General features: G+C 42.5%; 1 protein-coding gene across 1 annotated transcript in view; it reads left to right on the top strand.

The window, feature by feature from the left end:
* The window catches only part of sptbn4b (spectrin, beta, non-erythrocytic 4b), a 110,685-nt gene that overhangs the window by 29,287 nt on the left and 58,286 nt on the right, over positions 1-23,112 (top strand). Inside the window, exons 13-24 of the mRNA XM_080772044.1 lie at positions 204-354; positions 731-867; positions 1,406-1,555; positions 2,869-3,237; positions 5,114-5,328; positions 6,139-6,276; positions 11,146-11,386; positions 11,586-11,744; positions 12,631-12,761; positions 15,202-15,427; positions 18,304-18,506; positions 21,456-21,546. Coding sequence (XP_080628170.1) covers positions 204-354; positions 731-867; positions 1,406-1,555; positions 2,869-3,237; positions 5,114-5,328; positions 6,139-6,276; positions 11,146-11,386; positions 11,586-11,744; positions 12,631-12,761; positions 15,202-15,427; positions 18,304-18,506; positions 21,456-21,546 — 2,211 coding nt within the window. The remainder of the gene's footprint in view (positions 1-203; positions 355-730; positions 868-1,405; positions 1,556-2,868; positions 3,238-5,113; positions 5,329-6,138; positions 6,277-11,145; positions 11,387-11,585; positions 11,745-12,630; positions 12,762-15,201; positions 15,428-18,303; positions 18,507-21,455; positions 21,547-23,112) is intronic.

Genomic DNA, 23,112 nt, shown 5'->3' with positions numbered 1-23,112 from the left:
TCTCCTTAACTCTCTCTCCTTATCTTAGAAAAATAACTAGATTTCTTTTACTTTAAAACTGTGATGTGACAATAACGTTATTCTGATTATGATAGAGACTTGAGAAAAAGCAATTTGAGAGAGAGAGAGAGAGAGAGAGAGAGAGAGTTTTAGTCATCATAGCTTAGTTTTAGGCGACGAAATCAACACTATTTGTCCCTCAGGTCCAGCTGCTGTCCAAGGACTTTGGTAAACATCTGCTGGAGGTGGACGACCTGCTGCAGAAACACAGCCTCCAGGAGGCTGACATCACCGTGCAGGCCGAGAGAGTCCAGACACTGAACGACGCTGCACTCAAATTCACCACCATAGAGGGTGAGATCTTAATGCGTGCACGTGTACACATATGCGGTTGGTATACTTCACGCACAGCATCTTCCTTAGCATCTTCCTTAAGACAATAGTCAAAACAGTTATATATATAATTATTATTTTTCTTCTTTTTTTGGCACACATTCAATATGAAGTCTACTGTATGTAAATGTAGTAGTATTCTATAATTTGTTTTAAAGTATGTACACGTACGTCTACACAGTGCTGCATAGCAAAATCATCAGTGTTCATTTAATTCTGAAAGTATAAACTTCCAGAGTCAAATGAACACTCAATTGTGCTGTGTACTGGACTAATTTAATTGCATTTCTTGCGTTTGAATTGACATTTATTTATTATTTATTCACCCATTGCCTAGGTTACCAGCCATGTGACCCCCAGGTGATCTGTAACCGTGTCAACCATGTCTCTTCATGTCTGGAGGAGCTCAAACAGCTGGCTGCTAAGAGACACGCTGAGCTGGAGGAGTCCAGAAAACTGTGGGCCTTCTTTCAGGTGGGGACACTTTACTCTGTCCTTCTGGTGCACTTTAAGACCATATTGACCTGAGATCAGATTCTAAAAATGTCTGTTTGAAATTGACAGTTTTCTAAAAAAGCTATGTTTCCATGTCAGTCGTTCTTCGATTTTTCAAAAATAGCAGACCTACAAGCTATGAGCTTGTAGATTTGCTATTTTTCAATAGCTAAAGCATAACATAATGCTAACACCAAGAGGGGTTCCCACTTCCCGCCCAAAATGGTTTAAGACCTGAGGCCGATAAAATAAAATCTTCAAAATCCTGACAGTTTTCTGAAAAACCTATGTTTCTATGACAGTGGTTCTCAAACCTTGTCATGTCAAGGAGCCCCACAATTCATCCTTTGTCAAGTCCTGCCTGTGGTTGTGCCTCCCTTCGCACCCATTGGTTTTGTGGTTGGACAAAAGTCCTTTCTCTCCATCCACTACCATTGAAATAACGTGTTTTTCAGTTGCTTCGTATTGATATTCTGGGCATTAAATTATTCTTTTAAACTTGTTTAAACCCTGTTAGGAGCTGGAAGAGTCTGAGGCTTGGATCAGAGAGAAGAGCTCCATCCTGGGAGCCCAGGGCTGTGGGAAGGACCTGAGCAGTGTCCTGAGGTTACTGCAAAAACACAAAACGCTGGCGGGGGAACTGCTCGCTCACCGTTCACTGCTGCAGGTGAGTGTGTGTGTGTGTGTGCGTGCGTGCGCCCTCTTGTGTCTCTTGTCCCTCTTGTAAGAAACATCATAATTCATACTGTTATGCAATGATGTTTTCAAATAAACTTGAACTCTATGAACTCTTGAACAGTACACAAGTGCGCTTCAGCACAGAGATTCCCAATTATTTGGGAGTAGAAACCATCGCAGTGGACGTGACATTCCTGCTGTTGAAGTGTCAACAATATTCAACAATCAACAACTGTATCTACTGTAACTGGCAAACATATATTACGTCCCTTATTACGAGTTCTTGTGGTGGGATATCCTTCTTCTGTAGTCCCACAGTGCCACCATCTATTGTTTTCCAGTACCCACAGCTAAGCTGCCTGTCCTACAGCAGTACTGAGAGATAGCTTAGATCAGCTGTCACACAGATACTTGAGAATATATATATTCTTTCTTCTTACGTAAATCATCTTGGATTGAACACCGTCGTGGGCAGCAGAGGCTGCTGGCAAAGAAGGTGCCAATTTAACACCCATGGTGTACGTGTAATTGTGCATGTACTGTGCACCAGTAAGCACCTGCCACTGAAAACCCAACATTTACATTTCAAATCACAACCTTTGATTGAGTGGTATTACAAGCATAATTGCTGTGCACGAGGATGCTTACGCACACCAAAGTCCTTTCCACGGGAGAATAAACTGAAGAGGGAATCTTGAAAAAGTGGCCGCACACAGCTGATAGCTAAAGTGCTAAATAATTTGTTCCAGCATCTCGTTGAGCCATCTTTTGAAACATGGTTGGAGACTTCCAGTTTATCAGTATACATTATTTAGCTTGTAGCCGCATTTTGATCTCGTCATCACAACAAAACATTAGGTTACATAGGTAACCCTGTTTTTTTTACTATTCTGTGATATTTTCATTTTTGCTAAATGCATCTTTAGCCAAAACGGCACAATCGAGAAAACGGCAAAACGGCACAGTCGAGAAAACGACCAAATATTTTCTGTGTCTGTGTGTTATATATATATATATATATATATATATATATATATATATATATATATATATCCCACTATAATATATTTATTTTGATATCAATGTTGAAGATGAAATTGTACTGTAAAGCTACAGTATAAAATGTATTAGACAGGTCATGAGTTAGTGTTTAGTGTTTTTGTTCTGTTGTATGAATGGTGTATGTAATAATATGAAATATCATGTTGTTTCTTTGATATGATTGAGACCCCAGGAAGAGTAGCTTCTGTGACGCACAGTGAGCTAATGGGCATCTAATAAATAAATCAACCCCTCCCCCAGAACACCATGAAGCGCGGCAAACAGATCCTGAGCGAGAAGAGCTTCGGCACGGCAGGAATACAGGAGCGCATCATGGAGGTCAAAGGTGAGTGGAAGCGGCTGGAGGACCAGGCCGCGCAGCGCCTCGGCCACCTGCAGGAGGCGCTCAACTTCTTCCAGTTCTCCACGGAGAAGGACGACCTGCTGGCCTGGCTGCAGGACGCCTACCGCCTGGTGTCCAGCGAGGACTTTGGCCACGACGAGTACTCCACGCAGTCCCTGCTGAAGAAGCACAGGGGCGTCCGAGAGGCCATCGACAAACACCGGCTACACGTTGTGACACTGCGGAAACACATGGTGGCGCTGCCCCTGCAGTACCGCGATCAGGAGGTAGGTGGATGAAGGAGAGTAGTTGAGAGTAGTTGATCGCTTGGTGAGATGAAGAATGACTCTGCTCTCCTCCCTCATCATTATTTTAGGGCCTACCCAATAAAAGCCTTGATGACTGTGGCCTATGAATCCAACACGTTCTTCAAGTACTTCTTGGAATAATTAGTTTGGTATATCCATATTTTATTCTAATAATAATAATATAATAATAATTAGTTTGGTATATCCATCTTTTATTCCAACTCGTAGCGACTGGTGAGACTATAAACAAACAGGAGGGACCAAAACAAAGCAGCGCCGAAAAAAACATAACTACATAACCGGAATAAGTTTTTATCTTTTCCCTTTCTTTTCTAGATTTTACCATCCGGTCTAGACCACGCCTACACAGGGCTGCAACTAACGATTAATTTCATAATCGGTTCATCGGCCGATTATTTAAACGATGAATCGATTAATCGGATTATGGCACCTTTTTGCAATTACTTAAAAAAAATTGCTTCAAGTTATTTTAGGCATGTTGTAACTAACAATAAAGATAATAAAAATGAATACTCCTTCAAAATTAATATGTTACCCCCTTTTTTTATCCAATTTGATTTCATTGCCATTCCTACTTGTAATGATACTGTAATCGTAATGTTGACCGTGTATAGCTGACTGTCTTTCTTTCCATTTCTATCTCTGGGACCCCAATTTTTATATTTTAATTTCTATTGTAAAATCAATTTTGACAATTTTTGTAATCTCTGTTACAGACCCTTTAGGGTCCACTTGGTTTACTTCCTAACTATCTATAATGTAGCTGCAGAACTCCCACTATGAGAACCACTGTCCTACACAGTCTGTGTGGACACGCACGCACGCACACACACACACACACACACACACACACACAAGTTTCAAGTAGCATGCTAGCTGATGGGAATCCGTTCTTATTTAGCAGCCATATTGGCATGTTCTCTAGGGTCTAGGCTCTAGTATCACATATTGCCAAAGTTAAACAGCACTGAATAAATCATTGTTAAGCAAAAACGTTCACAGATATTCTGCTTTTGCCCTGTGCCCACTTCAATGCGCTGCTGTGATTACACAGGTGGAACAAATTTGAGCTAACGATCGTTAGCAAGCTGCTATAGTGCTCGTCGTAGCCAGCCTGCAAGCTCACAGATTCAGACATCGGGGAGCATTCTTTGTCATAAGACAAACAAATATGGACAGTGGCCGTGCTCACAAATTACATGTTTTGGGACCTGTTTGGGGCATTTTGCAACCGGTTGATGAGTTTGCAGATCAGCTGTTTTGAGCGCGTCGTAGCCACAGGGCCACTTGGCTGACGCTCTCCCTCTCTGTGTGTGTGTGTGTGGGAGGGGGGGAGACTGAAGTTGGGAGAGAGAGGGGTAGATGCGGAGCGCGGTCACGTTCAAGACAATCTTGTGTTGTGTTTATACGGACCCGTTGCATATTGTTCGTTCAGCCTAGTGCCGTTACTGAACGGTAAAAAGAAAGCAGCTTTATGTTACATTTTAATGTTGGAAAACACCCGCGATAATAATCGCTAAGATAATTCGTTGGCAACGAATTTGATTATCGATTTTTATCGATTTAATCGATTCGTTGTTGCAGCCTTAGCCTACACCAGATCACACAGGCTATTTAGGATCACAGACCAGGCTTTCCTCTGAGGTGGAAAGTCTGGTGACGCGAGGTTACCCTTATTTACTCTAATCTTGCCTTTTCTTGTCTTCTCTTCTGTTGTCTCATCTCGTCCCAACTTCTCCTCCCCTTGTATCCTCTGTCCTATACTCCGTCTCTCCCTGTGTCTCTTGTCCTCCCCTTGTATCCTCTGTCCTATACTCCGTCTCTCCCTGTGTAGGAGGTGCAGGTGCGTATGGGCGAGGTGGAGCAGCTTTACACCGAGGTGTCAGAGGTGGCGGTGCTCAGGCAGCAGTGGCTCCATGACGCGCTGGCCGTCTACCGCATGTTCAGCGAGGTCAACTCCTGTGAGCTGTGGATCGACGAGAAAGAACAGTGGTTGGACAAAATGGAGGTCCCAGAGAGACTGGAGGACGTGGAAGTGGTGGCACATAGGTGAGGGATTGGCTGATGAGAGAGACAGAGAGAGAGAGAGAGAGAGAGAGAGAGATGTGAGACAGAGCAAGAGAAAGTCTGTGAGGGAGAATGGTGTAGTAGTATATGTGTATCGGATCAGCAATTAACTTAATTTTTTTTCATGTGGAGATATCTTTAGATTATTGTATTGTAGGATGTATTGTAGGAAATGTCCCACAGTTAAATGTCGGAAACACCAGGCTGCTATGTTCACTATGTTTTCAATTTGGCTAACAATACTTCTGTATACTTCTTGTGGAACGGTCTTGTTCCGAATCATGTTCAAATCGCATTTTTTACTTATTCCATCCACAACGGCTTTCTCGGATGGCGTGCTAATCGGCACGCAGGGCCATTGGTGTGAGCACCTGCTAGGTCACATATCCCTACATCAGGGGTTCCCAAATTCCCATTTCCAACCTTTCTGTTACTACGGACCGGCTGACAGTGTATGAAATATTCGCAGACCGGTCAGTTAGGTGCTTTAGCAGACAGTTTGAGGGTCTAATGGAGTTAAAAGGATTGGTCCGAAGTGCTTTTAATTGTTTCCAAATCTGAATTTGGAAAGAAAATCTAAAACCTAGGTGGTTTCCTCCCAGCAGCGATGATATGTACAGAGCAAACTTTCTGCTTGACCCACTTAGCTACACAGTTCCATGTTTACATGTGCTAGTTTGGAAAGACAGCTTTCATTACTCATCTCTCTCTCTCTCTCTCTCTCTCTCTCTCTCTCTCTCTCTCTCTCTCTCTCTCTCTCTCTCTCTCTCTCTCACTCTCTCCTTAATGTAGGTTTGAGAGTCTGGACCAAGAGATGAACAGCCTAATGGGGAGGATCCTGGATGTCAACGAGATAGTCCAACAACTCCTGGACGGAGGTCACCCCTCTTCTACTGAGGTGCGAGGCTGTCAGGACCACCTCAACTCCAGGTAACACAATGCACTACAAACACTAATGCCAATTATTACCAATTCTGTTAGACTGGTACTAAATGACTCATTATACCAATGAGCCTTATTGTCTCCACCAGCCGAAGGCATGGGGAGAGTATGTTTTAAAACTCTGTCCGTGTGTCCGTCCGTCCACCCGTCAGCTAATCTCCGGCACCGTTGGCACGGTCGATGCGAACCTCTGCCCCAATTTTTCCACAACGGCCACCATGAGGCTGATTTGTGCAAAACATTTCTTTATATTACTCGCACACATTTTATCCATACATCACGCAAATCGGTATACACTATAGTCATGTGATCAGACCTGTCCACTTCCCCATATTCCATCCCGATTGACTAAGATTGCCTTTCAAAGTTTGCAGAATTGGTCCATTTCGTACTAAATGCCTCAAATCATGAACACAGCGTGTGATTTCCGTGAGATTATGCACACACATTCACACTATTTCTATTTACTTTGTCGTATGACAGTGTCGAACGTGCAAAATATATACAGCTTATATATCTGCTATTTTCACTACTTTCGAAACGTTTCGAATCAGTTAATATGCTGTGACATTCTCAGCTTTCTGTAGGAGACTGTACCACACAGAGTGATTTTGCCAGTCATTTCCAGTCAATCAAACAAACACAAAAACATTTGTTCAGAACACTGTTCATGTACCCAGGACTGATGCAGAGAGTCAAATTCCAATTACCTTGAAAGCTGACTACCCGCTTGTCAGTAAGAACATTGATTTACAACATTTCTCCCTCTCAGTCCTCTGAGAGAGGATGGGGTGGAAGCAGGGGAGAGGCAGATTTAGGTTTTAGGTGTGAGAGGAAGTTTAGGTGTGAGAGGAAGGGAAAAGTTCCCTTGTGTATGGTGTGGGGCACCTGCTGGCTCACCCTGGAAGAGTTTTTTTTACAGTACTACATACTGTATATCCTCACCCTGGAAGAGCTTTTACAGTACTACGTACATACTTTATATGCGGTCATAGTCCTTCCCACAGTCAGCCTGGGCACGAATCCAACACAGGGATCTTTGCTGCATGTCATCCACCCTCTCTTTTCCACCTTTTCTGTATCTCTACTCACTGTTTCTTTTTTTTTGTGATCAAGTTTTTTTATTTTATTTTTTGTTAAAAGAAAGAAAAAGGGGGTTTCCTCCACCCCACCCTCCCACCCCACAGGTTGAACAGGTACTCACTGTTTCTGTCGCAAAATATTGAAAGCAGAAATGTAAAAAGTACAGTAGCCTATATAAAAGGATATGTACAGTAATAATTATACATGGGATCCATGTTCCCGAAAGACAGGCTGCGCGGAACAACATTCACCACTGTTTTTGTCTCATCCTTTTCATGCATTTTATGCATTTATTTATCCTTTTGCGTGCTTTCCTCTAGTGAAACCAGTATCACGACACATCTTTAATATTCATATGTATGGTTGGGTGGTCTGCTCACTCATTCTAAATGCCTCAGATGTCAATTTAAAATTAAAGGAGGAGTCTCTTCTTATCTTAGAGACTGACGTCCTCCGTGACGTGTCTGTCAGGCCCAGCTGTGAACTGAACAACACAACGCACTACATTTTACTCTACATGTATGTAGAGTATGTTCCACCTCTATTGTCTGTGGCCTGGATTTCAGTGGTTCTGATTGGCCATTAGGGTTGCTGTGTATCAGCAGTAGTAGTCATGTCAACCTAGATCCTGGTGACCTTGGCACACGGTGGCCATCCCAGTGTGGCCATCTGTGCCCGTTCAACACAACCCACCCCATCCCACCATAATAAAACAACACTCTCCTTATCTTGTATTATTGCTTTCATGATTTGCTATTACTTTAGCTTCTTTGCTATAGCTCCTCATTGTTTTGAGCATTATTACTAATCGGTATAGGGATGGAGCTTGATCCAATGAATCATGGATGGAGCTTGATCCAAAAAATCCAATGACAATATTGACTATTGAGTACCCGTTATCAATAAGCTTTGGGGCTTATCAAGCCTGTTATCAAGCATAGTGGCCCATGATGTCATGGTTAAACAATCAAGACAAGATGCGATCAAGAAATACATCTAATCACCCATGCATCTAATACATCTAATCACCCATGCTGGCACAAACATGTCAGTCTAAAAGTTTACCTGCCAACCACCGCTGTCCGGGTAAACAAAATTGCGAAAGTTCATCATTTTATTGGCAAAAAGGTCAATTGCCTTCCGTCTGTTAGAAAAGTTCTGTATTTGAAGGCCCTATTAAAAGATACTGGTTCTGTTCAGAATCTATTTTCTCCCGTCGTTCCACAAAATAATGGAAAATGCTCGATAGTGAACTCCATAAGAACCCGGCTCGATAAGCCGGATCGATAAGGTGCTCGTTATCAATAGAACATTTACGAGCTCCATTCAGGAAAAAAAAAAACTAACAAAGATAATTTATTTTGTCTGCATTTTGCTTGGGATAGAGCAGTCGTTTATATCATTATTGTTAAGCTAATGTGTCTTAATTTGGCGTTACGTTATAGTCATGAGTTAACCTCTTGTACAGCTAAATGAGTGATGCAGCTGTTGCCGCCTGTATCAGCGACAGGTTTACTCATGAGGGGCGCGAAGTGTGGAGGGAAAAAAAGCTCACCACAATCCAGGTCTATAGTCGCCCGCGGGCGTGCGCGCGACAATTGTGTTCCATTATATCAATAACATTAACCATTTTAAAATGGTGTCCCTGTTTTGGGCATGTCATTATAGACAAAAGACCGCAAATCTTCCTAAATCATCTAAATAACCGCTATTTTACTACTCTTGCACGAAACTGTTGTATGATGAAGTATAACAATAGTGCTTAAATGGTTAAAGTGGTTAACCCATTTTGGGGGCGGGAACCCCTTTTGGTGTTAGCATTATGTTGTGCTTTAGCTATTGAAAAATAGCAGATCTACAAGCTCATAGCGCGCCACCGAGTGGCGCGCTACGAGCTTGTAGGTCTGCTATTTTTGAAAAATCGAAGAACGACTGATAGAAACATAGCTTTTTCAGAAAACTGTCAGGATGTAGAAGACATTTTTAGAATCTGATCTGAGGCCAAAATGGGTTCAACTATTTCTCATTTACAATATTATGTTTCTGTTTTAATTGCTTATACAGTAACTATGAGGCTATGAGTCCTGGCGCCTTGCTCTGTTCGGGGCTTGCTCGGGGCTTCTTTGCTATATACCGTATGAGGTCATCGTCTCCATGCTGACTTCCTGCCCTTTGCTAGACCACGCTGAGTCCTCTGTCACTCTATGAATGGCTCTGCCATTACCTCATTACAGTCGCATATGGAGCTGTCTGGGTGCGCATGCGTGCGTGCTGTGTGAGACCTGCTAGTCTGGATCAGGATCAGCAGAACATATTGGATGATGACGAACTGGAGAGCAGACTGACCAGACCTGGGCCAGAGCCACAGAACCAGAGAGTCGTCATGTCTCATCCTCTTCTGTCCACTCCATTCAATGTCCAACACTCCCGATTAGCTCTCAATTATTGTTGCCCTTTTTGTTTCTGTCTCAGCCTTTACCATGTGTTTATTATACCTGACAGTGTGTTGTTTTACTGCCATAACGGCCACAGCGGTGATGCAACCTTTCTGAGTGTTGGACCTTCACCAACATTTGCTGAGAGATTGTGGCTCATGTATTTAACAATGATGGAAGACATACAGTACTCACATGCAATGCAGTTATACTCTGTTACAAGACAAGTACAAGTCCCGTATTAAAAATGTACTTGAGTAAAAGTACCAAAAGTGAAGCTTGAAATATATACAGGGCTAAAGTGGTTAGGTTAGTATGTTTTGCAGTGGAGTATAAAAGTACAGTACTTTCATTGATTGATTGAATAGTTTATTAGACAAAATGTATAAACAGTAACGGTACAGTCAAAAAGGGATAGCACCAAAAAAGGTGTTTCAATTTAGGCCCTATGCATTCAATTCATAGACATGACATGAACTATAACAAGATTCATAGTAAAAACAAACAAAAAGTCCAAAACAACACAGTAACAATAAAAACACTGTATAAACAATGGGGCGTGGGGTGACCATTTCCTCTCTGAAAGGTGGATTTTCAGGCCTGTTTTAAAAGATGCAAGAGATTTGCATTTTTGGAGGGAGGGGGTTAGGGCATTCCACGCTTGGGTGGCGATGCTGTAGAAGGAGATTTTACCCATATTTGTTTTGAAAATGGGTGGTACCAGATCATTGTTATCGCTCCCTTTAGTGTTGTGGCCGTGGGTGTTGCTCACTTTTTTGAGGTAGTAGTCACGTATGCGGGTACTGAGGGCATTGAGGCCAAGATTGCATTTACAAATTTGAAGGTCAAGCTCATTTTAGATTGCTTAACTCTGTCTTCCAGCTGGAGCCAGTTTAGACTAGCAAAATGTTGGTAGGTTGGTTGGTAAGAGGTGGGTCATGGGCCCCAGGCCGAGAAGTAGTCGAATTAGTTTGTTTTGGGAGGTCTGAAGCTTAGACTTAATTAAGTAACATTGTGATGCTGGCGAACCATGAGGTGGAAGCATAGCATTAGTTACTTTACACCACTGGCATTTATCTATCTCTTTCCTGTCGCCTATGTCTCCCCCAGCGTGATCTAGTGAGAGTGGCGACACTAGCGTTGACTCCCATTGTAACAATGGAATGCGGAAGTGCTCATTCTATCTCAATGGGATAGTTCCAGTGTTTGTAACTATAGCCCATAGCACCCCGCTTTGCGGCGAGATCACCCCGCTTCTACGGCTCTGGCCTCCCCTTACCTGCTGCTCACACGTCCTTCCTCTTCCTCTCCACTTCCTGCTCTCTCTCTCTCTCCCCAGGTGGAATCACATCGTGGAGCTCGTTGAGCACAAGAAGGACCACCTGGACTCTGTGCTGCGTCTCCAGAACTATCTGCTGGAGTGTGCTGAGATCAAGTCCCAGATCCAGGACAAGAGGAAGGCCATTGACGCCACCCAGTACGTGGGCAGTGACCTGGGGGGAGTGCTGGCGCTGCAGCGGCGCCTCTCCACCATGGAGGGTGCCCTGTCTGTCCTGGAGCCCAAACTGCTACACCTGCAGGTACAGTTGGATAGATTGGAAAGATACTGCTTTTATATTTTGAGGCCAACACTACTTGTGCTTGTACTTTCACTCAAGTAGATTATGAATACCAGACTTTTACATTGTGGTATTGATTGAAAAATGTCTACTTCTTCCACCACTGCTACTCACCATGGCCAAAATAACGTGTGTTTTGTATTATACTGCGTCCCAATAGGAGGAGGCAGAGTACCTTGCCACCGCCCATGCAGGCCGGGCCATGGAAGTTCTGGTGCCTTTTGAGGGCATCAGTGTGGAGTGGGAGGAGTTAAAACAAACTCTACAGGGCTGTGAGGATTCTCTGATGGTTGCTGGAAGACTACAGAGCTTCATACAGGTACACACACTGTATAAGGCAGTGATCACTTTAAGGACCCCCAGTTTGATATGCATTAGACCAGGGGTTCTCAACGTTTTTCGCCGGGGACCCCCGGAAATTCTTTGGCAATGTCTCGGGACCCCCGCCACGCCCCCTCCCGACCCCCAATATAAATTGAATGCTACAATTACACTAACCTTAATAATATAGACAATACACCATAAATAAATACTGAAACCAGATATAATCATTAGGGAAGGTGTATGCATGTACTATGTGTACTATGTAAACTCTTCGTTTCCATTTTCCAGCCATTCAGTTGCAAAAAAAAATATATATATATTTTTTTTTAATAATTTGGGGACCCCCCAAAATAATTTGTCGACCCCCCGTGGGGTCGCGACCCACGGGTTGAGAACCCCTGCATTAGACCACATACCCCCTCCCCCCCCCGATTTTGGGAACCACTGATATGAGGTACAGAACAAATGTATAGACGCATTCTCACAGAGGCTTCCATAATCTATAAACCGTCTAGGTAACAAAGGTATCTTTTAACCAAAGGAGAAAAACAATTATTTCTTGAATATTGAACATATAGCAGAACTGCGTAGAACAAGAACCGAACCGAGCTAGGTAGAAGCAATGTCTTAACCCATTTTGGGCGGGAACCCCTTTTTATGTTATGCTTTAGCTATTGAAAAATAGCAGATCTACAAGCTCATAGCGCGCCACCGAGTGGCGCGCTATGAGCTTGTAGATCTGCTATTTTTGAAAAATGACTGACGACTGACATAGTAACATAGCTTTTTCAGAAAACTGTCAGGATTTAGAAGACAGTTTTAGAATCTGATCTCAGGTCAGAATGTCTTAAGTTAGGTGTTCCTCTGCTCTGTCCATGCAGGACCTGGACTCCTTCCTGACGTGGCTGGTCCAGACCCAGACGGCGGCAGCCTCAGACCAGCTGCCCAATGCCCTGGAAGAAGCTGAGAAACTCATCAATAAACATGCTGCCCTCAAGGAGGAGATCGGGCGGTAGGTTGTCTCATTCATCATCACTCTAACGTAGAAGCCATGGTGCCGTTCTGACAGGCAGGAATCATCCCGCGACAGGGTTCATGTGGGATTTATGAAACGGTTCGTATCCCACCAATCATGGTGTAAGAATGGTTGGGTATTGACAAATGTGGCGGCTGACAACGATGGACGTTTACATATCACAGCCTTAAATATTCTTGTTTCAGAGGGATCGCCCCTCAAGATTTTACAACATGAAGAAACAGAATATGGCCATGAAGGGAAATTTCTCCGACGTGGAGATAGATATTTTAACGTTGGAAGCATAATCGAACCTGTGGTCTGGGAATAACATCCCATATGTGGTCAATGTGTGGCGTAGCAGATACAGTAGTAATCCTACTAATTCATTCACTTCTATGCAACAATTTTGCACACTTTGTGTACTACATGTAGGCCTACAGTACAGCAGAGACCCCTCAGCACATCTACAAGCTCACGGCGTGTCATTCTGTCTTGTACATCTGCTATTAAAATAAAATAAAAAATTGAATCATTTTGCATTTTCAAACATAAATATGTTTAAATCATCAGATTTTCATATATATATATATATATCAATGTGGCGCGTCCTTGGTACGAAAACATTTAAGAACTACTGATTTCGATTTGTAGACCTCAGGCCTCAGGTCTTAAAACCTCTTAAAGCCCCAATCCCCCGCCGGCGGGGGCAGCGGCTGTCCTCCTCATGAACAGCTCTCAGCGGGTAAATGGGGCTGATATTTTTGATTTTTCCTCCTGGACCCCCCTGGGGTTTAAGAGGTTATGGGTAAATATGAATATAATAAATGTAATGCTTCACGGGGAAGATGGCTCCGTCCCGGACCCTGCATCGTGCCCTCCAGGAGACGTGTCACTGCGTTGCTGTTTTGACAAATGAAGGACTCGCACGTCGCCAGAGGCTGCCGGCGTTCATGAGAGATAGCCTGGCAAGGCCGGCATCAAAAATGATCTGCACCTTTATGGAATGATCATTTTTTTTACCATTGATCATGTGTATTAACTATTAATCTGTCATGGATGGTGGCTTCAAACGCAATTGGATAATGGCAGCCTACAATAAATCGCACCATTCACATTATGAAATGTACAATTCCCGTTAGATTATCTCTTATTCACGGTTTCCTGAGCCTCGTTGTATGTAGGCTAAATTGGATATGTTGCCGATAAAAGGGACTGGAGCATTATGCTAATTGTTGGCTGTGATATAGCGGAACTGTCCCTAATCTCCTGCTGGAGTCCCAGTAGCCAAAGCCCCAACATGGAGAGCTCCTAACACTGGCACAGGTATGACATTCAAGCGGGTTTCTCTCCTTATTAACTGTGGTTCCAAATTGTGCCATAATTCCAGAAGGACGTGCCTTGGGAGATGTCATTCTCCATGAAAAGATTCTAGCAGCCCTGAAATCCACTTGCCACTGTGCATGTGCATAAAAGTTTCAAGTGACTTTCTCAAAGTACTTTCCCCATTTCCCCCATTCAACAGTTTTTATTATATTTTGACACTTGCTTTGGCGCATGTTTTCTAATGCCAATAAAGCTCATTTGAATTTAATTGACTGTCAAAGCTCTTTCAACTAGGTGACTGATTTAGCACCTGACCTATCACCTATACTATTACGATCACAGAACAGATTGATAAATGCCAAGAATTGCATTGAAATTACTCTACGCCCAGTCGGCCACTTTTTGATTACATACTGTACAAAGTTGATAAATGAGGGCCCATGTGTCTTCATTTGAATAACTTACATTTGATATTATATTTATTACAGAAAGTATTTTAATAGGCTCTATTCATTTTGCAGTTTACGTTTTGGTCGCATGACCTTCAACAAGATGTTATCATGCAGTGAGTGCAAGTACGTTCTGCTTTAAGGACTGTAAGGACGTTGGAAGGAGAAATGGACACAAATACATGTTATCCCTCATTTCCAAAGATTAACATTTGAGTTCCTAAATCAACACAAGCACTTCTTTCTTGGTCCATGTCATGTCTTTGCCTTAATTATATGAGGTTACAATGCTTAGTTGTAGTCTTAAATTTCTCTTTTCTAATTTCATTTTTTGAAGATTTTTTGTGGTGGTTTTCTGACTTTATTGATACTACTGTATATAGTTTAGAGTAGAGCGAGACGGAGAGCAAGCGACACAGCAAAGGTCACCAGGCTTGAGAATCTAACCTGTGGCTCGTTGTGGCTATCTATGGTATCTATGGATTGAAAACCCATAACAAATCAATATTATTCACCTTAAAGATCAGGATCTTCTTTTTTAATAACAATAATAATAATACAATAACAATACATTTTCATGAGAGGGGATTCGTCAGGTGGCGTAGAGGTAGAGGTAAGAAAAAAGAAACTAAACCAAAAACTATGGTTGCCCCCCCCCCCAGTTATGAGGAGGACTACGAGCGTCTGCAGGCGGTGAACGAGCTGCTGGAGTCGGAGGAGTCTCCGCTGCCCCACGCCGCCCTGCAGCAGTGGCTCCAGAAGCTGGACGTGGGCTGGAACAAGCTGCTGGAGATGTGGGAGAGCCGAAGGGAGGTCCTGGTCCAGGCCCACATCTTCCACCTGTTCCTGCGAGACGTCAAGCAGGCTGAGTCCTTCCTCAATAACCAGGTGAGAGAGAGCCTGCATGCATGTCTGGCGGAACCACACACTATGGCTGGTGGCTCAGCCAGTGAGCTTACAGACCACACACTATGGCCCTCATTTATCAATTGAGTGTAAAATATGCCTCAAATTCGGCATATTTGGGGTCGGGGGGGCTACCGCTATGCGCTCATGCAAAACACTATTTAAATGGCTTTTAAAGCATTGTTTTTAATTGCGCGATTTTAAAAAGCTTGCACACTTGGAAATATCCTACCAATTTCATATGACATGCCTTTACAAAATATATATTTTTCACATGTAGGCTATTATTAGTTTTATACATTTTAGGAGTGAAAACATATGTTTAGATGCCTTTGACAGCCTCTCAGCTGGTCAAACAATGCTGCTCCGCTGTTCTACGACAGAAAAACAGGTGACAAAGTGTACGACAGCTCCCGACCAGACGTGATTTTTTTCTTGGCACAAGTTCAATTTCAAGCTTTTGCGGAAATGGTAAATGCCGAAAACTTTTGGCGTATGCACAGTTGATAAATGAGGGCCTATGGCTGGTAGCTCAGCCAGTGAGCGCACAGCTAACCACACACACCACACACTCTTTGACACAAGTTAGAATCTCACACCGTCCATGTCTTGTCTTGCTTGTCTCTGTTCTCTCTGACCTTGGTTTTTGGTTGTTTAAAAAAAAAAAAAAATTATGAGTAATACTTTTATTACCAGTAATTTTACCAGGTATAATAATATCTAACTCTATATCAACATTGGCTTAAGGGGTCGTCACGCTGATGTCACTATGACTCAACCATAACCATAATTATAAGGAGTTCCCAATGCAGCTACAGTATGCCCAAATATGGAGTGTGTTGTCTAATCTCAATGTGTCGTCATGGCATCAGTCAGCTCCATATACTGTACGGGCACAAAAGGAAACAAGCACATATAGACACCAGAGTAATCTAGTAAGAGAGTGGCGACACTAGGGCTGACTCCCATTGTAACAATGGAATGCGGAAGTGCTCATTCTATCTCAATGTAATAGTTCCAATGTTTGGAACTATAGCCCATAGCACCCCGCTTTGCGCCGACATCAAAGCGTGTCGCCACTCTCTTACTATTCCACTCGGGTGGACACGTACTGATGATGACATCAGGGATCTCCATATTATATATTATACATGTGGGGGAATTCGAGGGAGGAGAAGGCAGCTAGGAGGTGGAGGAGGGGAAGCAGCACCTTATAGACTCACATAGCATATCATCACAATCAGCAGACTATTTTCTGCAAAGCAGAATACGGATGCTGGGGTTTAAACAGACAGTCCCTTTGTTTACAACAGTACAGTACAACATGGGTCTGAATGGCCAACGGTCGGTCAGTGGTGGAAAGTAACTAAATATATTTACTTAATTAAAATTGTGCGTGTGTGTGTGTGTGTGTGTGTGTGTGTGTGTGTGTGTGTGGTAGTGTGTGTGATGTAATATTATGTAGAGCAGCAACGTCTAGTAAGTTAACTGTACTTAAAGTATGCTACAGTATACCTTTATCATATGCTCAGTAGGACGGTGGGTCTCAGACTGTTCAAGCTGCGACGCCCCAAAATAATCATAACTGGGTGGAATTGTAGGAGTTGAGGCATTACACATAACTGGGTGGAATTGTAGGAGTTGAGGCATTACACGTGTGTGTGTGTGTGTGTGTGTGTGTGTGTGTGGTGGTGGTGGGGGGGGGGGGGGTGTCCTTGCGTGCCAGAACATTTGTCTCTCTGGGTTTGCTTGTCTCTATGGGCGACATGGGCGACTAATACGGAGACCCAGCTCTCCGTATTAGCCTCGGGCCTTGAATTGGAGAGCAGCGCATTTCTTTTCCAATAAGTGTCAAAGGTCTTCCTGCCACAGACTGCTGACTGCACTCTCACTCATAGCAGGCTTACCTGTCCTCTGTCTCCCGCTTTCAGCTCTCCTAGCTATCTGTCTCTATAAGAAAAACATACACGTACACTACCTATTTGGTGTTCTGATATTTGGGCGTAGAAAAGTATTCTCACAGAACTGGTTGCTTCGTGAGGCACCCAATATTAAAAATAATGATAGATATAGTAAATTATATCTATATATAATGGAACAGATCACTTTCCCTCCATTTCGGTGAAATATGTAATACCTTTGCAACCAGATTTCGTAGGCAAGGATTGAATGACTAAAAATACTTAGTCATTCTAATTCGTTTTTTTGTACACACCTTTTATCTCTCCCACTGGATTTATTTTATTATTTGGTTTTTTTGTCTTTGTTTGAAAAAATATAAAAACCATTGGACAACCGAAAAAAAAAATTATCGTTCTAATTAGACCATTATGAGGAGAATGTTTTTAGTTTTATATTTATTATATATATAAGTGAATAATGTAAATCTGAACCAAGTTCACGCTATCTGACTGCAGCTGCATGCAAACTAAATCAAAACATTTCCCTATAATATTCAAGTTATAACAAGCTGAGAGAGAAAAGGCTGTCTAGATGAATATGGCGTCAGAAAGATATACTAAGAGTGATAGGCCCTGAAATAGGAACACCAGGATGGGACAATGTGACAGGACATTAAGTAGGGATGGGATGAAAACATACTGTAGTCACAAACCAGAAATACCGGACAAAATATAATAGGATATGGAAAAAAACATGGCATTGTGTACCGTAAACACAGATGAAATATCCATCAATGTTATTTGAAAAATGTTGTAACATGATTGTAGATGTCCTTAAATAAAGAATATAGATATATAACAAAAGGCAAACATACAGAAAAAAAGTATACAAAGGGGAGTGGACTTTCCACACTTCTTCCAGCCATCGTCATCTTGTCTTTCTTCCTGGTCTTGCAGGAGTCGGCCCTGGCCCACGTGGAGCTGCCCACCACGGTGGAGACGGTGGAGGCTGCCATAAAGAAGCACAAGGACTTCACCACCACCATGGAGCTGAACCTGCACCGGATCAAGGCTGTGATCGAGGCCGGGGAGAGCCTCATCAGCCAGAACAACATCTACTCTGAGCGCATCAGGGAACGGGTCGACACGCTAGCCAACAGGTATAGGATGACTCCAAAACCGACATGTTTTAGCCACTTGAACCCTATAGCATCTCCTATCCTGGGAGGGCATTCCACGAAAACAGGACAAGCTCACAATATTGCAAAGCGTTTTGAGCCTGTAGATCGGTTATTTCGGTGAACAAATTTCGTGTAGAGGGAAATACAAGCGGACAATCAAAAGCCCTGGGGGGGGTGCCTTGTCAACTAAGTATATTGGGCTCAAGTTTTTTTTATTATTAAGCAGCCAGCATCTCTTTTGGTTCTGTGCTGGTTTTGAGCACAGAACCAAAGGGGAACTGCTAATGCATGGTTCTAGCTGTCTGCTGAACTGATTATTCTAAGCAGCTGGCCAAGAATAATAGAATAATGAAAAAGAAGAAGAATAATAGTTGGCCAGAGACGACAATGCCTGAGGGACTGTTGAATATGAATGAAACAGCCTGGCCTTATTCAGTCTAGGACACCTCACCATGAAATCTATGTGGCAGGTGAGGCCACACACACACACACGCATGCACGCATGCACGCACACACACACACACACACACACACACACACACACACACACACACACACACACACACACACACACACACACACGCGCACACACACTAGGGCATTAACGACTTGAGATTTTTCCAAGTCGACTTGTCAGACAATAAAGTTGAAGCTGAGTCGTTTTATGCCGGGGGGGGGGGGGGGGGGGACCTTAACAGGGGCGGGTGGAGGTGTGCGCGCTCAAATACGGAGCATGTCAAACAAAGCACTGCGCACACAGTGGCCTCTCCAATATGGCACAGTGTATGTATCATCTATATGGCAAAGCGCTGATTATTAAAACATAAAACTGTAATAGTAAATACTAAACAGGAGAGGGGGCATAATTGGCAAAATTCAACCAGTCAATAGTGGGACACCGCTGAGAGCCACATACACAGCTGCAGTTAGGTTCTTAATTAAGGGCGCGTTCTGAATGCAATGCAAACTAATAGGCGAGTGCCTATTAGGCGAGAGAATGACTTCTCTCCGTGACAATAATCAATGCTACAGTTTGAATTCTGTACACACGCACACATAGAGCAAAAAATATGATATGGGGAAAACAATTGATTTTATTATTTCTTTCAACTTTCAACTTCTCCTAATCTGAATCGATTTGTGTTAATGACATCGATGCATCGATTTTTTTGTGAATGCCCTAAACACACACACTCACACACACACACACACACACACACACACACACACACACACACACACACACACACACACACACACACACACAGGGTGTGGTATTTGTGGGACCAGAGAAGGGTGGAGCACCCATGGCCATAGATAGATACACGACTACATGTATAGATTGCAATCAGAACTGCAGACTCACTCCCAATCTTCCACCAGTCTGAAAACTCACCTCTTCAGACTCCATCTAGCATTTGCACTAGCCTGAGTCCTTCAAGGCCTAACAGGCGTTTGAAAAGGCTAAACTTATATAATTTAGCATAGCATAGCATAGCATTTTATGTAGACATAGCACTCTATAGTGTATACTCATAGTTTCATTGTATTGCTTATGATCCATGATGACTATTTCTAGGAAGAAACCAGAAATATACAGGGAAGATATATTTGAATATTATAACCACACCTGGGGGTCAATTAGATCAGTGGTTCCCAAACCTTTTGTCTTCATGAAATGACAAAAAGAAAAAAAAAACATTGAATTCTGTTTTTAATTCATGAACATATTTGATTTTTTGGGAATGTTTTTTGAAAATGTTTTGAAAGAATAATATTAATTAAAAACCAAATGTAGGAAACAAAACATAAGGGGACCCATAACGATGTGTCCGCTACCCACAAATGGGTGCCTACCCACTGTTTGGGAGTCCTGTAAATCGCTCTGGATTAAGAGCGTCTGCTAAATGCCTAAATTGTAGATTACACGTCACGATTATTGTGGTAAAAATAATTGAGATTAATGACATCACGATAATCAAATTATGCTTAAAACTTACAATGCCACTTTTGTTAACCACGTGAACCCCAAGCATCCCGATTCTGGGAGAAACGTTCACTAAAATGGCAAATCTACAAGATCGTGTTGTGTGAACTTGCGTCACATCACCATGTGAGCTTGTAGATCTACAATTTTGGCGAATCAATTTGTGTACAGTGAAATAAGAGCGTAACAAATGCGCTCTTTACAGGTCTGTTTTATCAAGCTGTGATACGATTATTATGAGCGTTTTCTTATCTCCATAAACGACAATAATGTCGTCCCATCCCTATGCCCGAGATATTGAGGGTTGATATCAAAGTCAAACAGACAAGCATAACATATAAAGCATGTCTGTGTGATTTGGAGACAGCAATCTTGTTTGCACCTCTACCAACTGAAGTGATGAAAATAGCACAAAAGACGAGTACATGCCCCACTTACAGTACACTGGTTGAAATGTGTCCAAGCAAATGGGCAGTGGGCAGTGACAATCATGGTCCTCATTAACAGCAAGTAAAACAACCTCTTCTCCCACATCGGTGCACCGTAAGTCCCCGAAATACTAAACGAGGATGAACCTGCCACTGCCTGTCTAATTCACCCATCACACCCATTTACAATTTTGGCATTTAATAGAGGTCTTATCCAGAGTCACTGTACGATCGGTGTCAGATCAGAGTAAACGACATGATCCCTTTGTCACCAGTTGCAAAATTGGGCCATTTGCCTTTGCGTTATAAAATTAGATTTGGATGCAATGACAGCTAGGCACTTTGAAGATGCAAATTGTATTGATTGGATTAATTTACATTTACAGCACCAAAGTAGCTAATATTTATAAATAAGCATTGGTCATTTTGTAGTACCTTTTTCTTTACCTTGCTTTAATGGAATTCACCTTTCTCTCCCTCCCCTCCACCTCCTCCTCTCCCTCTGTCTACCAGAGGGAACCAGAACAGAGAGCTTGCCCAGGAGTGGTTGGAGAAACTCAACCTTCAGTGGGCATTACAACGATTCCTACTGGACTGCATTGAGGTAAGACAGAGCTTTCTACTGTAGTAAAGGTTGATTGATTACATTACTGTATATGGTCATTTATATGTAATATATTTGACTAATAATTCATTATATTAAGTGGAGAAAATGGATCACATTACACTTGGAGAGCCTTTTTTGTTCCTGCTCGCTGTGGGTCTGGATGTTCTGGGGACCTCCCAGGGACCACCACACGCGGTAACTGTCATTTCTCGACTGTTTCGGACGCGGGGTGGCTCGGCGGAACCGGGCCGGCAGCCTGGGCACGTTCCTGTGGTTCTGGAACTTCTGGGGGACCCCCACACGGAGTTGCACCACTCACTTCACACGGGTGTGATTTTAGTATTGCAGCTATTGCCTTGGAATAGCAACCTGAGAGAAGATGAAAATGAATGATCTGAGTGGTTGTTTAGGCTTCAGTGTGTATAAAAAGGTATTAAAGGGCAACATTTATATAATACATTTGATTTTAAATTCATGGTGGGGCCCCTTTAAAGCTTCTAGCTGTACTCTGGGGATGAAGCCTACAGATTTTGTTGACCCCATTAGTGTCACTAATGGGCGGAACACTTTGGATCCGAATATCTTCACAATGTTTGGCTGTATTTGCCATGGAATTTGATGTGCTCATTCATGATGATGGGGCTTTTAGACTGAGTTTAAGACTGAGTTTACCGTTTTCTAAAGTAGATATTTATCATCGTTTGCCCCGAACTGTGTTCAAGTCCACTGAGAGGATGCAGCAGAATGGCACATTTCTTAATACTAAGTATCGGTGAAGTGTTACTACGCACGATTATAAATGATGGGAATCATTTATGGGAAGCAGTGGTGCTCATTAATCACTCTACCTCTTTCTACTGTAGGTTGCACTAAAAGCTCTGACTGTGATAGCATACAGTTACAGCATTACTACATTGTACACTTAACTGGTAGCAAGTAGCATAAGTTGTGGGATGTCTCGGTTAACTCGGTTGCTTGTGGGCTCTTTGATATGTGCCCAATTACCTCTAAGTAAACGTCAAAGGACAAATAACCCAGTTGTTCAAGGTTCCCTGAAGATTTGGTCTCAGTTCAGAACCCACTTAAAACTTACCTCCCCCATTCGGGCGAACTGCAATTTTGTTCCATCTCTTACAGACCCATCATTTCAGCATTGGCATGGAAAGGGAATTGAATGTGACCAGATTTGACTGAGAGACTGCCATCGTGCAAATTCCAGCTTTTCACCAGAGGAGAAAAACATTTTTTTTATTTTTTCCCCCCAAAATGAGTTTATAGCACAGGCAGACTCTTCACATACTAGAGCATGTCTGAAATAAGTGTCAGAGCTGAAATCGACATGTAAATATGAAATAAATGCTTATTATATATATATTATATATATATATATATATGTTATGTCAGTTTGGCAAAGTATGTCCATTGTAAAGGTTTGTAAAGTAAGTATCTGTACGTGAAAAAACTTAAAAACCAATAAAAATATTAAAACACGAAATAAATGCTTAAACATGTAGCTAGGTGTAATGTTAGAGACCACAGAAGTGAACCTTTCAAGCCTGTTTT

The sequence above is a fragment of the Protomyctophum bolini genome, assembly GCF_963924005.1.
Source record: "Protomyctophum bolini genome assembly, chromosome: 9".
NCBI classification, from domain to species: Eukaryota; Metazoa; Chordata; class Actinopteri; order Myctophiformes; family Myctophidae; genus Protomyctophum; species Protomyctophum bolini.
The sequence above is the reverse complement of the archived record's forward strand: the minus strand, read 5'-3'. Positions and strand labels throughout refer to the sequence as shown.